This window comes from Octopus bimaculoides, chromosome 26, assembly GCF_001194135.2.
Source record: "Octopus bimaculoides isolate UCB-OBI-ISO-001 chromosome 26, ASM119413v2, whole genome shotgun sequence".
NCBI classification, from domain to species: Eukaryota; Metazoa; Mollusca; class Cephalopoda; order Octopoda; family Octopodidae; genus Octopus; species Octopus bimaculoides.
The window spans coordinates 2,882,188-2,895,236 of record NC_069006.1 but is presented as its reverse complement, the minus strand read 5'-3'; the positions used below and the strand labels follow the sequence as shown (position 1 = coordinate 2,895,236).

The following is a 13,049-nucleotide window of genomic DNA, read 5'->3' as shown; positions in this document are numbered from 1 at the left end:
ATTAATAAAATATCTATCACGCTCTTCGAATTGTCTATTCACCTTCGTGAAGCGTTACGTAAATTATTTTACAATGCAATGGTGATGATGATGATGATGATGATAATAATAATAATAATAATAATAATAATAATAATAATAATAATAATAATAATAATAATAATAATGTAATAATAATGATAAAAATGTGTGATAAAAATATAAATCATCTCATTTACATGGCTCATTCAAAGCTCTTTGCAAAAAATGACAAAGAACAGCAGGGCTTACTAGCTATTTTTAAACACTTCAGTAATGATACTAGGATGCAATTTGGCCTCGATAAATGTGTAAAAGCTATCTTTATCGAGGGCAAAATGACAGAAACATATAACGTTAACCTTGAACAGCAGAATATCATAAAGGATTTAGAACCAGACGGAATCAAACATCCAGTGATGTGAGAAAGGATAAGAAGAGAAAGTTATCGCAGGGTAAGCGCAATACTGAAGACAGAGCTAAATGCAAGAAAAAGGATCGAAGTGATCAATACTTTAGCCATACCAGTCGTGACTTACAGTTTCAATATCTTTAACTGGTCAAATACTGAAATATATAATCTTGACAGAAAAATATGAAAATTGTTGACAATGCACCAACCCTAATGCACCAACCCTAAGGCAGATATAGAATGCACCAACCCTAAGGCAGATATAGAACAACTTTATCGGCCAAGAAAAGAGGGAGTCCGTGAACTTTTACAGCTGGGATCAACAATGAAGATTGCCACAATTTGCCTAGATATCTACCTGAAAAACTCTGAGGACAGGATGTTAAAACTTGTCTCAAAACATGAAAACAAGAAAGCATCATACTCAGTAACAAAATAGGCGAAGGAATATCTGAGTGAATTCCAAATACAACAAATTCCGGAATTAGAGTACTAGAATCAAGCAAAGAAAAACCTAAGTGTATGAAAACCCATGCTAAAACTGCTGCCTTATATATTCTTTCTGAAAAATGGCAAGAAAAACCTCTCAATGACTAATACCCAAAGAGAGCTAATAGTGCCGATGTTGACAAAGCCCTTACCCATCAATGGTTAATGGCTTCTAGCTTAAAATCAGAAACAGAAGGGTTTATCATAGCAGCCCATGATCAATGCCTACCTACAAGAAACTACCTGGCAGCAGTCCAACATGTCGTGTATATCAACAACAAAATGAAACTATTGATCATGTTGTCTCCAAGTGCAGTCTTCTTGTGCCAACAGAGTATCTCAACAGGGATGACAGAAAACCACAATATATTTGCAAAAACCTGGACCTGCCACGTGATAAAAACTGGTGGGAACACAAACCACCTCCAGTGCTTGAAAATCATCACATCTCACTCCTCTGGAACTTCACCATTCAAACTGACAGAAATATAGATGTGAATAGGCCAGGCATAATATTGAAGGACTTCAGACAAAAATCATGCCCTCTCATTGATATGGTTGTCCCAATCAATATAAACCTATCTGTCAAGACCCACCAAAACTCAGCAAGTATAAATATCTTGAAATAGAAATTAACAAAATGTGGAACCTCAAGACTAAAACAATACCTGTTGTCATAGTGCCCTATGAATGATAGCTGATTGCTACCTAGATCAGGTACCAGGAAAATCCCAAAAGGCAGAAATTCAAAAGATAGTGCTCACGGGAAAGGCCCATATCATACATAAAATACTGTCTATGTAATCTCAAATTTTAAAACAAACTCATAAAATACATTCATAATGATGGTGTTTTTAATGACCACAGGGGCCTCTTTACATACATATGTACATACATATTATTATTATCATCATCATCATCATCATTATTCCCTTCAGGGGACTGTCACATTAAGTTGACAGCATACAACTACTTCATCGTATCACTACTGCATAAATCTCTCCGAGAGATTTAAAAATGTATTATTTCTAAAATTTGAAATCAGTGAATGCATTTCACTAGAATTATTATATGTTTACAAGAGCTTGTCAGGCATATCCTACTAGTAGGTCATGCTACTCCAGACTGATGACGAGCAGAGACTCAGAAACATGTCTCTGGATGCAGGCTTAGCTGAGTGGAAGTGCTTGTCTTCCCTTTGTAAACATACGGACACAGGAAATGTGTCAAAGTCGACAGGAAGCGGTATAACTTCATACGTCTATCCAACAGTAGTATTATTCCCTTCAGGGTACTGTCACATTAAGTTGACAGCATACAACTATTTCATCGCATCACTACTGCATAAATCTCTCTGAGAGATTTAGAAATGTATTATTTCTAATCGTTTTAGCGATTTTGCCACCTCGCCGTCTCAAATAACAGCAACAATAACAACAACAACAACAACAATAATAATAATAATAATAATAATAATAATAATAATAATAATAATAATAATAATATTAATAATAATAATGATGATGAGGATGATAATAATATATATGCACACATGCATGTAAGAGGTCATTGTGGTCATTAAAAAAACCATCATTATAAATGTATTTTCTTTTTCTTTTCTTTGTTAGGTTTGGAAGAAGAAACTTTTCATATTTCAAAAGACTCGGTCTCTCTGGTCCCGAACCTATTTCTCATTTAGGAAACTTGATGGAGATAACGAAACTGGTAAATTCATTTTTATTTTTTCTTGTTTCAGTTTTCCTTGCATCAGACTTGAGTGGAATACGTCTAGATTTTTGCGATCAAATCTCTTCCTGAATTTCATCAAAACCTCCACAAAGTACTATGTTTCATCATCTGACCAGAAAGAACCCAGTGTATATAGATGATGCTCTTGCTGTTGATAAATGAGATCATCAAGGGCTTCCTGATGGACTTGCTTTACGTGGTGTTACGGGGTCTGAGAGTGCTAAGATGCTTCAATTGGGCACTCTGTCTCTTGGCCTCTGGATCATAACAGTAGATCCAGCTTTAGTCACAGGTCATCAGAAACTCAAGCACTCTTGGATTGAATGGAATCAGTTCCACCATCCCTGCAGTCACCACTGCACCTTTCCTTCTGTACGTCACTAAGCACCCTGGGAATAAACTATGCAAGCCTCAACGTCTAAGCCTTCCACATCATGTTGCAATGATGTTTCTGCTTCGACTCTACCTTCCATTGTTGATTCTGCTGGTGTCTCGAACCTGTTCCTTTTCTCCTCCATCTCAATCACCTTCATTCTTTTCTGGCTCTCTGATGGAGAGCTCACCCGCTCTTTCTTTTTCCTCCTATTCACAACTGTCAATGATTCCTCCTCTCTATCTTTCTCTCCTTCCGATACCACCACTTCGGTACTCTGTTCTTCACTCTGTTGTTTTTGCTCCTCCTTTTCGTTTTCTTTCTGGAGGCACCTTGCTTTCATGTGCCCCTTTTGATCACATAAGAAACATGTTGGTGGTTTTCCTTCCACTACTACTCTTTGTCTGACGTCTTCCGGGAGAATGATCTCCTCTGTGATCTCGTACAAGTCTTTTACAAGGCTCACTTGTATGGCCATCTCGAGGCCATATCCCCAGCAATTAACCTTTTTGGTTCTCGTAATCTTTAAGATTTTTACTTCATCCTCCATTCTCTGCATGATTGCTGCCACCAGCGATGCTTCCTTAATCTCGTGGGGTACTCTGCCAATCCTTACTCTGGTGACGCGTCTTCCACAGTAAGTCGACAGAAGTACCCATTCCGGTGTTCTTATCGGCACAGTGGAGTGGTTTATCGTGTCTTCTTCGTTGCCAAATCTTACTTCCACTGTGCCGTACTTCCTTCCACTTGTATAAAATGTGGTAAGTTCCTTTACGTCCTTGAAGCACTCCTCTATTACCTCTATTGGGGCAACCTCTATCATTTTAGAGGACGTGGATAACGTTCTGTAACACCCCCTCCTCTTCATCACCTTTCAACGCAGGAGAGCTTATTAGATATGTAGTAATGATATATTAAAATCAAAGTAATCTAGGGCGGATATAACTGCCTCCCTTAAAAACGTCTCAAACCTTCTGGAGTGTAACTTGTAAAGCATCCGAGACGTGAATGGAATTGCGGTAGAATACAAGAGAATACAAGAAAACTCTATTTCTTAACCTCCCAGGGTCAATAAAATATAATACCAATCCAGTATTTAATACTCATTTAGAATGTCATAAATATAAATGAGATTATAAATGACAAAGTGAAAGAAAATTCTTTTTAAAAGGAAAAAGACACATTGTACATCGATAGCGTATAAGACAAACCGTTTTTTTCTTTTGCCAAATAAATATCTAAATAAAATCAACGCGGGTCCCAAATGCAAAAGTGGGCCTTCCATAAAATTTAATTGATTAAAATCTTTTTTCTGCTGAAATTGTGGTGCATCTTATATGCACATGCATCTTTTATGCTTTCTGTGTGGTAAGAAGTTTGCTTCCCAGCTACATAATTCTGGGTTATATATATATGAGGGGACTGAAGAACGTAAAATGAAGAGTTTTACGCAAGAACACAATGCACAGCCAGTCTGGGAATTGAAACCATGATCTCATGATTGTGAGTGCAACATGCCTAACCATTGAGCTATATACCGTCCCAGAATCATTGATGTTATTAAAGTTGTTTATTTATACTTTAATATTTTCAGGGTTTTACTAAAGTATTCAAATACTGGAGGGAAATCTATGGTGACGTATATGGGTAAGAATGATTTCTTTGTGACTAAGGTAATCGAGAAGGGTTTAGCAGAATAGTTTCACACTGGCGGTGAGGACGGAGATGAGTTGTGAAATTCAAGGCACAGACCTATGAAAATAGGCAGGTACAGCGTACACACACTCACACAGGTGCACGTACACACGCCACACGCACACGCACACACACACACACACACACACACGCACACACACACACACACACACACACGCACGCACACACATAAATAAATCGGCAGTGGAACATATATCTCCAAAGAAGCACACTCCAAAAGTCAGAGCAGTATTTACATGAAGTTAAATATACAACCGGTCACAGTGTGACTAATGGTTTCGTATCCATAAAGGGCTTAACTTTATGGACGACTCTTCTGACTCTAACTAGAGTTAGAAAAGCGTTACAGTCAGTTAATTTGTAAACAAAAGTATAATATTCTAATGGACGAAGTGGGAATCCCACACTTTTGAAATGGGGGTACGAGTTAATGATCTTGCATCATGAGTTTATGAGAAACCCCGGGTCCAATGAGTCTTTAAGGATCCTTGCCCGCTATGTTATGCAAAGCTTGTATCATCTGCTCCTATTTATATAGGACCTTGGCTGTTCTATGATCCCCAAAATTAGACCCCACTCACCGTGCTGTGCAAAAATCAACCTTAGTACTTAACTTATACGTTGTTTCATCAACCCCAGAAGGTTGAAAGTCAAAGCTGACCATGACAGGATTTGAACTCAAAAAATAAAGGGATAAAACGTATACTACAACACTTCTTTCTGATGCTCTAACAATCCTGCCAGTGAAATTCCTTGACCTAGGGTTAGAGTAACTTGTCCTAGGGTTAAAGTAACTGTGTTTTATTAAGCCACAACGGAACTGTGTTTTATTAAGGTACAAGTGGGTTGAGAAGTACTTGACTGGGACTTTATTTCATCAACTCCTGGGGGATGAAGAGCAAAGTTGGCCTCAGCAGGCTTTGAACTCAGATCTACAACAAAAATCACAAGGCATTTATTCCGATATCCTAAGAAATTTACTAGTTTGTAAGGATGTCAGAAAGTTTCATGGTATGGGATCAGTCAAAACAATCAACTCCTGTTCTTGACTTGTACGTTATTTTATCGACCCGACAGGGTTAAAAAAGAACAGATTTGACTTTGTCAGGATTTAAAATCAAAACTCTAAGGACTTGGAACATATACTGCAAGTCATTTATACCGATACTCTTTAATGTTTATACTCATCTGCTTGACCTAAGGTTAAAATAATGATCCTTTTTACCATAAGCACTGATACTTAATTTATCGACCCCAAAAGGATGAAAAGCAAAGTCGACCTCAGCAGAATTTTGAACATCTAGCACCTTCGGATGATCTGTGCTCAACCGCTACACGACAGCTACTCAATTGTCAGTCAACTCCTACCACGGTCAGACCACCTCTGCTTATATATCTTGGTCGAGCCTACTTCTTCGCTTGAGGTCGTTGACACAACAGTTTATGAACCTGATTCACAACAAAAGGTGTCTTTAGATTTTCAGCTTTTCTATTACAGCAGCATTTGTTTCCCTGTATTTCCAGCTCATCCTGTCCAATCTGCTACAGATCCACATTTCAAACGCTTCTGTATTTTAATCCATAGCTTTGTACATTCTCCATGTTTCTGACCTGTAAAGAACAATGTAATTTTTAATCCATCATGTTTTCAAAAATATAAGACAGTTATATATTTGAAAAATCTTTGATAGCGCAGAATTAACTAGAGATCAGCAAACAACAATAGTAATAATGATGTATATTTATCACTATCATAGATTATTTCATTTCTGAAACAATATTTCTGTTTTTGGCAGTATGTACTTTGGAGTAGTTCCAAATTGTGTTGTAAGTGATCCAGAATTTATCCAAGAAGTTTTAGTCAAAAGATTTTCAAACTTTGTCAATCGAACAGTAAGTAATATAATCTTTTATCTTCTTTCTTTTCCATTCACTTGTTTGAATTGTACATTTTAAGATATTGTTGATATGTATGTATGTATGTATGTATGTATGTATGTATGTAAGTACGTACGTTCGTATGTATGTATGTATGTATTTAAGATGCTAATATATTTTCGTACATTAATATAGTTTTTTATTCTACACACATATGTATATTATATTTTTATATATTTAAGTATCTGTAAATTTTTAATATTTTTCAATATTTCAACGAGTGATATATCAAATATATTTTAATAATTTGCATACAAGTTTTTATGGCTGAGAATATGTTGTTTTACTAATCTAAATTATTGAACCTACCTGAAATCTCCTTTTAAATATAATATATATATGTAAGCATGTGTGCATGTATGGCCCATTTCTCTTTTTAATTTAGCGTAAATTTTGACCGGTGACCTTCTTGGTAGCAAGGTTAGGAAGTAAAATATCTTGATTTAACAATCATTCTCTAAATCTCAAAGCCTTGCAGATTTTTATAGACCTAGAAATCATGATCATTTGTAGCGCATGGAATAGGTATTTGCATTCTTTTTCCAATATTCAGAGTTCAGCATGGTGGCGAGCTGGCAGAAGCGTAAGCACGCCGGGCGAAATGCTTCGCGGTATTTCGTCTGTCCTTACGTTCTGAGTTCGAATTCCGTCGAGGTCGACTTTGTCGTTCATTCTTCTAGGGTCGATAAATTAAGTACCAGTTGCGCACTGGGGTCGATCTAATCGACTAGCGCCCACCCCAAAAAGCTCCTTATCAATGGTCAATAGATATTCTCTTTCTCTTGTATTTTTCTTACTATTTTCGTGTTCAGGGTGTGTATGTATGTCATTGTTTAGTTTTATTTCAAGATTTATTACCAACTGACAAAGAGTCACTTTCTAATCTAGTTCCAAGGCTCGTTTATTGTATGATGTATGTATGTATGTCTGTTTGTATGTATGTCTGTTTGTATGTATGTCTGTTTGTATGTATGTCTGTTTGTATGTATGTCTGTTTGTATGTATGTATAAGTGAGGATTTGTATGTTTTGTTTTATGTATGTACTCTCATGCATATAGTTGTATGTCTAGACATCTTCATATATACTTAAATGATGAACTCTTTTCTGACGTTGGCAAGTTTGTTACTGTCTATGTAGGGTCTTACTTCAAGGTGGTTCTGTCTCCAGTTTAAGTAGGTTTGTACAATATTAGATTTACTTGTGGGGAATATATGGTATGATAGAAAGCCGTACGAACCTCTTTATTATCTCCCCTAGATCATTTTTCATTCTTTTTCTTTTGGTTATTTGATGACGAGTGTGGGTGGCCATCTGTTGAAATATTCCGGTTGTGGGGTACTTCCAGCTCTTGTATTTCGAGAAGACTTTGAACCAGTAGCTGATATTTCGAGTCGAATCTGGTTCATCATTCCAGTACGCGGTCCTTGGTGTTCCGGGTGACAGCAGAATCAGTTTGTATTTTGCTTTGGTATCACTGAGGCATGATGAGCTTGAACGTTGACATTAGGGGACGGATTTGTCTGTTTAGGGTTAATATTTTAAGACAACCCCTGCCTCCGAGTTCTTTGCATAAAAAAACATTGCTCGTAACGTAGCTTCTTAAGGCTAACAGTTCAGTATTCGTCTGTAGCATATCCATCACATCCATGCTATTATTATTATTATTATTATTATTATTATTATTATTATTATTATTATTATTATTATTATCATTATTATTATTATTATTATCCTTTCTCAGCGATTTGAAGGAGATGAAATCCATAATTTTGCACTTACATCAGCCAAAAATGATCATTGGAAATATCTACGCACTGTACTGAATCCTTCTTTTACTTCACATAAGATGAGGGAAGTAAGTATGTAATTCTGGATATATCTGAATCATCGATTTAAGAATTTATAAGATAAGTGCAGGCATAGGTGTGTGGTTAAGAAACTCTCTTAGCAACTACATGGTTTCAAAAACACAGCACACAGTCTGGTCCGGGGATCAAACTCACTACTTTATGATTGCGAGCTCGACGCTCTAATTAGGGAGCCATGCATATGTGTATATATATATATATATATATATATATATATATATATATGCATACATTCGATATTTATTGTGGATTTCCATTCATATATACACACCAATATATTGGCCCAGCCTGGAGTGAAGTGGTCATGGCCGGACCGTATATTATGCTCATACACAAACAAAAATAATGTATCATTTGAACTAATATTTGAATTGAATTTCTGCTTGGCAAACATTGCATGGTCATATCTATACAATTGCGCCCCCGACTTTGTTTCCTCATTACGTCCAGAAAGAAATATGTTTTTTAATTAAATTTCGTACAAATACCATTGAAATTGTGTAGATTGATCTTGATTATATCAGAATTTATTGTGAAAATTTGTTTCTGAGAATGGAAATAAGAGTTTCAGATAATCATATCTGTTTCCGTACACCTTTCAGAAATGTGGGTATTTTAAAATAAAATTTTGTACAGATGCCTTTCAGAATTTGTAAATTACGATTATATCAGAATTTGATATGAAAAGAAAAATGGTGAGCATGCACACATACATACTGATACGCATTTCAAATATCTACAAAATCAAACTTGAAATTTCTAAAACAAATGTTATGTGTATCAGTATATATGTGTGCGTGTTCGCCTTTTTTTCACACAAAATTCCTATATAATCCTAAGTAACAGAATCCAAAGGGCATTTGTATATAAATTCATTAAAAAATACAGTTATGAAGAAACAATACCGACACATGTGAATTTTCTGAAACTCCTTTCTCCACCCTTTAGAAAAAAATTGAAAATAAATTCTGATATAATCAGAATTTAAACTGTCTAAAGCGTATATGTAGAAAATTTCATTTAAAGAAGAAAACATTTTTCCGGAAGTTATGAGGAAACAAATTCGGGTTGGGAGGCAAAATAGTCTAGGTATGACTATTGCTTTGGCAACGGTAAATATTCTTTTAGAATTTTTCTTTTCAACATAAGTAATACTATGATAACTTTGCGATTTAATATCGATATGTCGGTTTGTTTTGTTTTACTTTCATTTGATATATAACAATAATTTATTATGAAGTTGCATGTTAAATATAAACAAACAATACGCCTCTTTCTTTTGGTTTGCATCAAAAGGTTGACAATAATGTGAATGAGATGGGGACAAATTTTCACTATACATAAACGTAGATAGGATAATGGTATTTACAATGATATAGTGTTTAGTAACGAATACTATTAAAATATATCGAAGTATGTGTATGTTTGTGTGTGTGTGTGTGTGTGTGTACTGAAATTTATTGCTGTATTTAGGTAGTAATTTTTCAATTTCTAAAAGCACGTTCTTTTAACATAATTTCATTTAATAGCTCTGTTTTACGTTTTCAACTATTGACGTTCAAATTTCCTTCATGCCTCATGTCTCACTAGCATTCACCCTATATGTATGTCATGTGTCTACATGTGAATGTACACTATAGAAATATACGATACAATGATATAAAGTTAATGTAAAAGGATAGCGTGGTCGGGCTAGTATGCATATAAGAGGATATTCACACTCAGATGCACACACACACAGATATACACACAAAACACGCACACACACATGTATGGACATACATGGGTAGGCGTATGCATTTGCGTGTTGAGTGGGGTACATGGTAGATTGATTGAGAAACAGGCATATAGGTTAGTAGGTGGATAGAGAGACAGACAGTCAATTAAAAAGGTAGATAAATAGACAATAGATAGATGGATAGATAGATGGATAGATAGATAGATAGATAGATAGATAGATAGATAGATAGATAGACAGACAGACATGCATATATACATATGTAGAGACAGATAGATAGAAAGATAGAGAGAGAGAAAGAGATTAATAGATAGAAAGAGAAAGATAAATAAATAGATAGGTAGATAGAGAGAGATTTTATTTGAGAACCTTCAATGTTTCTGTAACCACTTAATCTTTTGTGGGAAAATGATATCAAAGTATATAAGTAACTTTGAATAAAGAAACTGGATGACGTTGAGTCAGAGGTCAGAGTTTATTGATTGATTGATTCCAAAATTATTACCAGAATATCTTGAATAGCCTGTTTCTTGAACTACCATTCCATGTCTGTTGCAGATGAACGCAATGATTCAGACATGTGCTGATAATTTGGTGGAAAATATTGATAAGTTGGCAGAGAATGGAGAAGTGACCGACGTTAAAAAGTATGTAAAACTATTACAGGATTCTTTGTTAATCATTTATCTTTTATCTTTAACTTGTTCTAGTCATTGGAGTGCGGCCATGGTGGGGCATCTCCTTGCAGGGCTTTAGTTGAACAAACGGGCCTCGGTTCTTACATTATTTTAAAGTCTGGTACTTATTCTACTGGGGACTTTTGCTGAACCGCTAAGTTATGGTGACAGTATGAGTTGCCAAGTGGTGTTTGGAGACAAACACAATACAAACACAAAGACACACATATACATAGATACATACATACACACACACATATATACATATTCATAAATGCACATCTACATGCATGCATGCATATATGTATCCATCCATCCATCCATCTGTCCATCCATCGATACATACATATGATATATATATATATATATATATATACCATTCCTCAAGCATATCAAAAGCTACATAAGGAACGATCTATATATGCTCAATCACCTCCCTGAAACAATTAATAAAAACACCCTACCAGTATCTTTCCATGTAGCCATCTCTATTCCAATATCCCTCACAGCCTAGGAATAGAGGCAACGCAATTCTAGCTAGAGAATTACTCCAATGAACTCGCACATCGCATGCATCAAAAAGTAATTCGTAATAGAAGGGCTAAAATTCAACTTAGAGAATAACTTCTTCGTAATTAATGAGAAATTCTATCGACAATAATCGGGACTGCGAAGACCACGCAAATGGCCCCTTCCTTTGCTAACCTAGTCATGGGTACCTAGAAATCAATCTGTATCGTACGGTACTAGAGGAATACGGAAACCCATTGTCCCTGTACATAGAAAATAACTGGAAATGATATCTAGAAGACTGTTTCATTCTTTGGCACGAAAGGAAAGAGAGACTTAAAGAATTTCAAACACTTCTGAATGGACTTGATATAAACATTCAATTTACGTTGGAACACAGCCACCAACAACTTCCATGCTTCGACATCCTCATTAAGAAATCTAACAACAAAATAGAAACTGACATCTACTATAAGCCCACGGATTCCAAGGAATCTGACATTCAAGTCTTGTCACCCCAGACATAGTGGAATGAATATCCTTTACAACCTGACAAAGAGGATTTGTATTATAGTATCTGATAGAAGTCCGTCATATATACCTAAACGCACACACACACACATTCATGTATATTTTTATATCTGTGTGCTCCTTCGTGGCTGTGTTTGTTCCCTCTCCACTGCTTGGAAACGGGCGTTGGTGTGTTTACAGCTCTGTAACTTAGCAGTCCAGCAGAAGAAACCGATAGGATAAATACGAAGCTTAAAAACAAAAAATAAAGTCCTTGGGGCAATTCATTTACCTAAAAATTCTTCAACGCAGTGCTCCAGTATGGCCGCAGTCTAATGACTGAAACAAGTAACAGGTGAAAATATATATCAAATGAATTAACTAATTTTAAAACTATGACTGAAGTATTTTTATGGAAAAGAAAATTAATGTACATGTATGTACTTTTTACTTGATGTATTCTAGGTTGTTCTCAGCTTATGCCATAGATGTCATAGCAGCAACTGGATTCGGAATAATGGTGAACTCACAGAAAGACTCCGATAATCTATTGGTTAAAAAGGCTAAAGACATATTGACATTTAGTTTGTTTCAGCCTATAATCCTTTTAGCATGTTAGTATTCACGTTATATATTTTGAAGAATATTCCATCAAAATTTTACCGGTTGAAAAAAGGTCCTCAAACACCAGGCCAAGAATCATTTGGCACCAAGCCGTACACAAACACTAAATTCTAAAATTTTATTCCTATTTCATCTATCTATCTATCTATCTATCTATCTCTCTATCTATCTATCTATCTATCTTTATATTATTAAAAAATAGGGTAAAAAATCATATATTAATTAATATCGATTAATTACCAGGAAGCTGGCACATTTAAAGAATCAAAGAGATTCAGAAACAATATCTGCGATCTCAGGGGATTAAAGTACATTTTTATATATGACGTTGACCACTAACGTGGACATTCAATGTTCTAGAAATAGATCACATCTTGTGTCTAATAAGACCTAAATTGTTCTCAACATGAAATATAGCGTGATAC

The 13,049-nt window shown here is 35.4% G+C and overlaps 1 protein-coding gene across 1 annotated transcript in view; it reads left to right on the top strand.

Moving 5' to 3' along the window:
* The window catches only part of LOC106875530 (lithocholate 6-beta-hydroxylase), a 43,832-nt gene that overhangs the window by 11,541 nt on the left and 19,242 nt on the right, over window positions 1-13,049 (top strand). Inside the window, exons 2-7 of the mRNA XM_014923726.2 lie at window positions 2,548-2,644; window positions 4,636-4,688; window positions 6,554-6,650; window positions 8,439-8,552; window positions 10,862-10,950; window positions 12,466-12,614. Of these exons, the coding sequence (XP_014779212.1) occupies window positions 2,548-2,644; window positions 4,636-4,688; window positions 6,554-6,650; window positions 8,439-8,552; window positions 10,862-10,950; window positions 12,466-12,614 (599 nt within the window). The remainder of the gene's footprint in view (window positions 1-2,547; window positions 2,645-4,635; window positions 4,689-6,553; window positions 6,651-8,438; window positions 8,553-10,861; window positions 10,951-12,465; window positions 12,615-13,049) is intronic.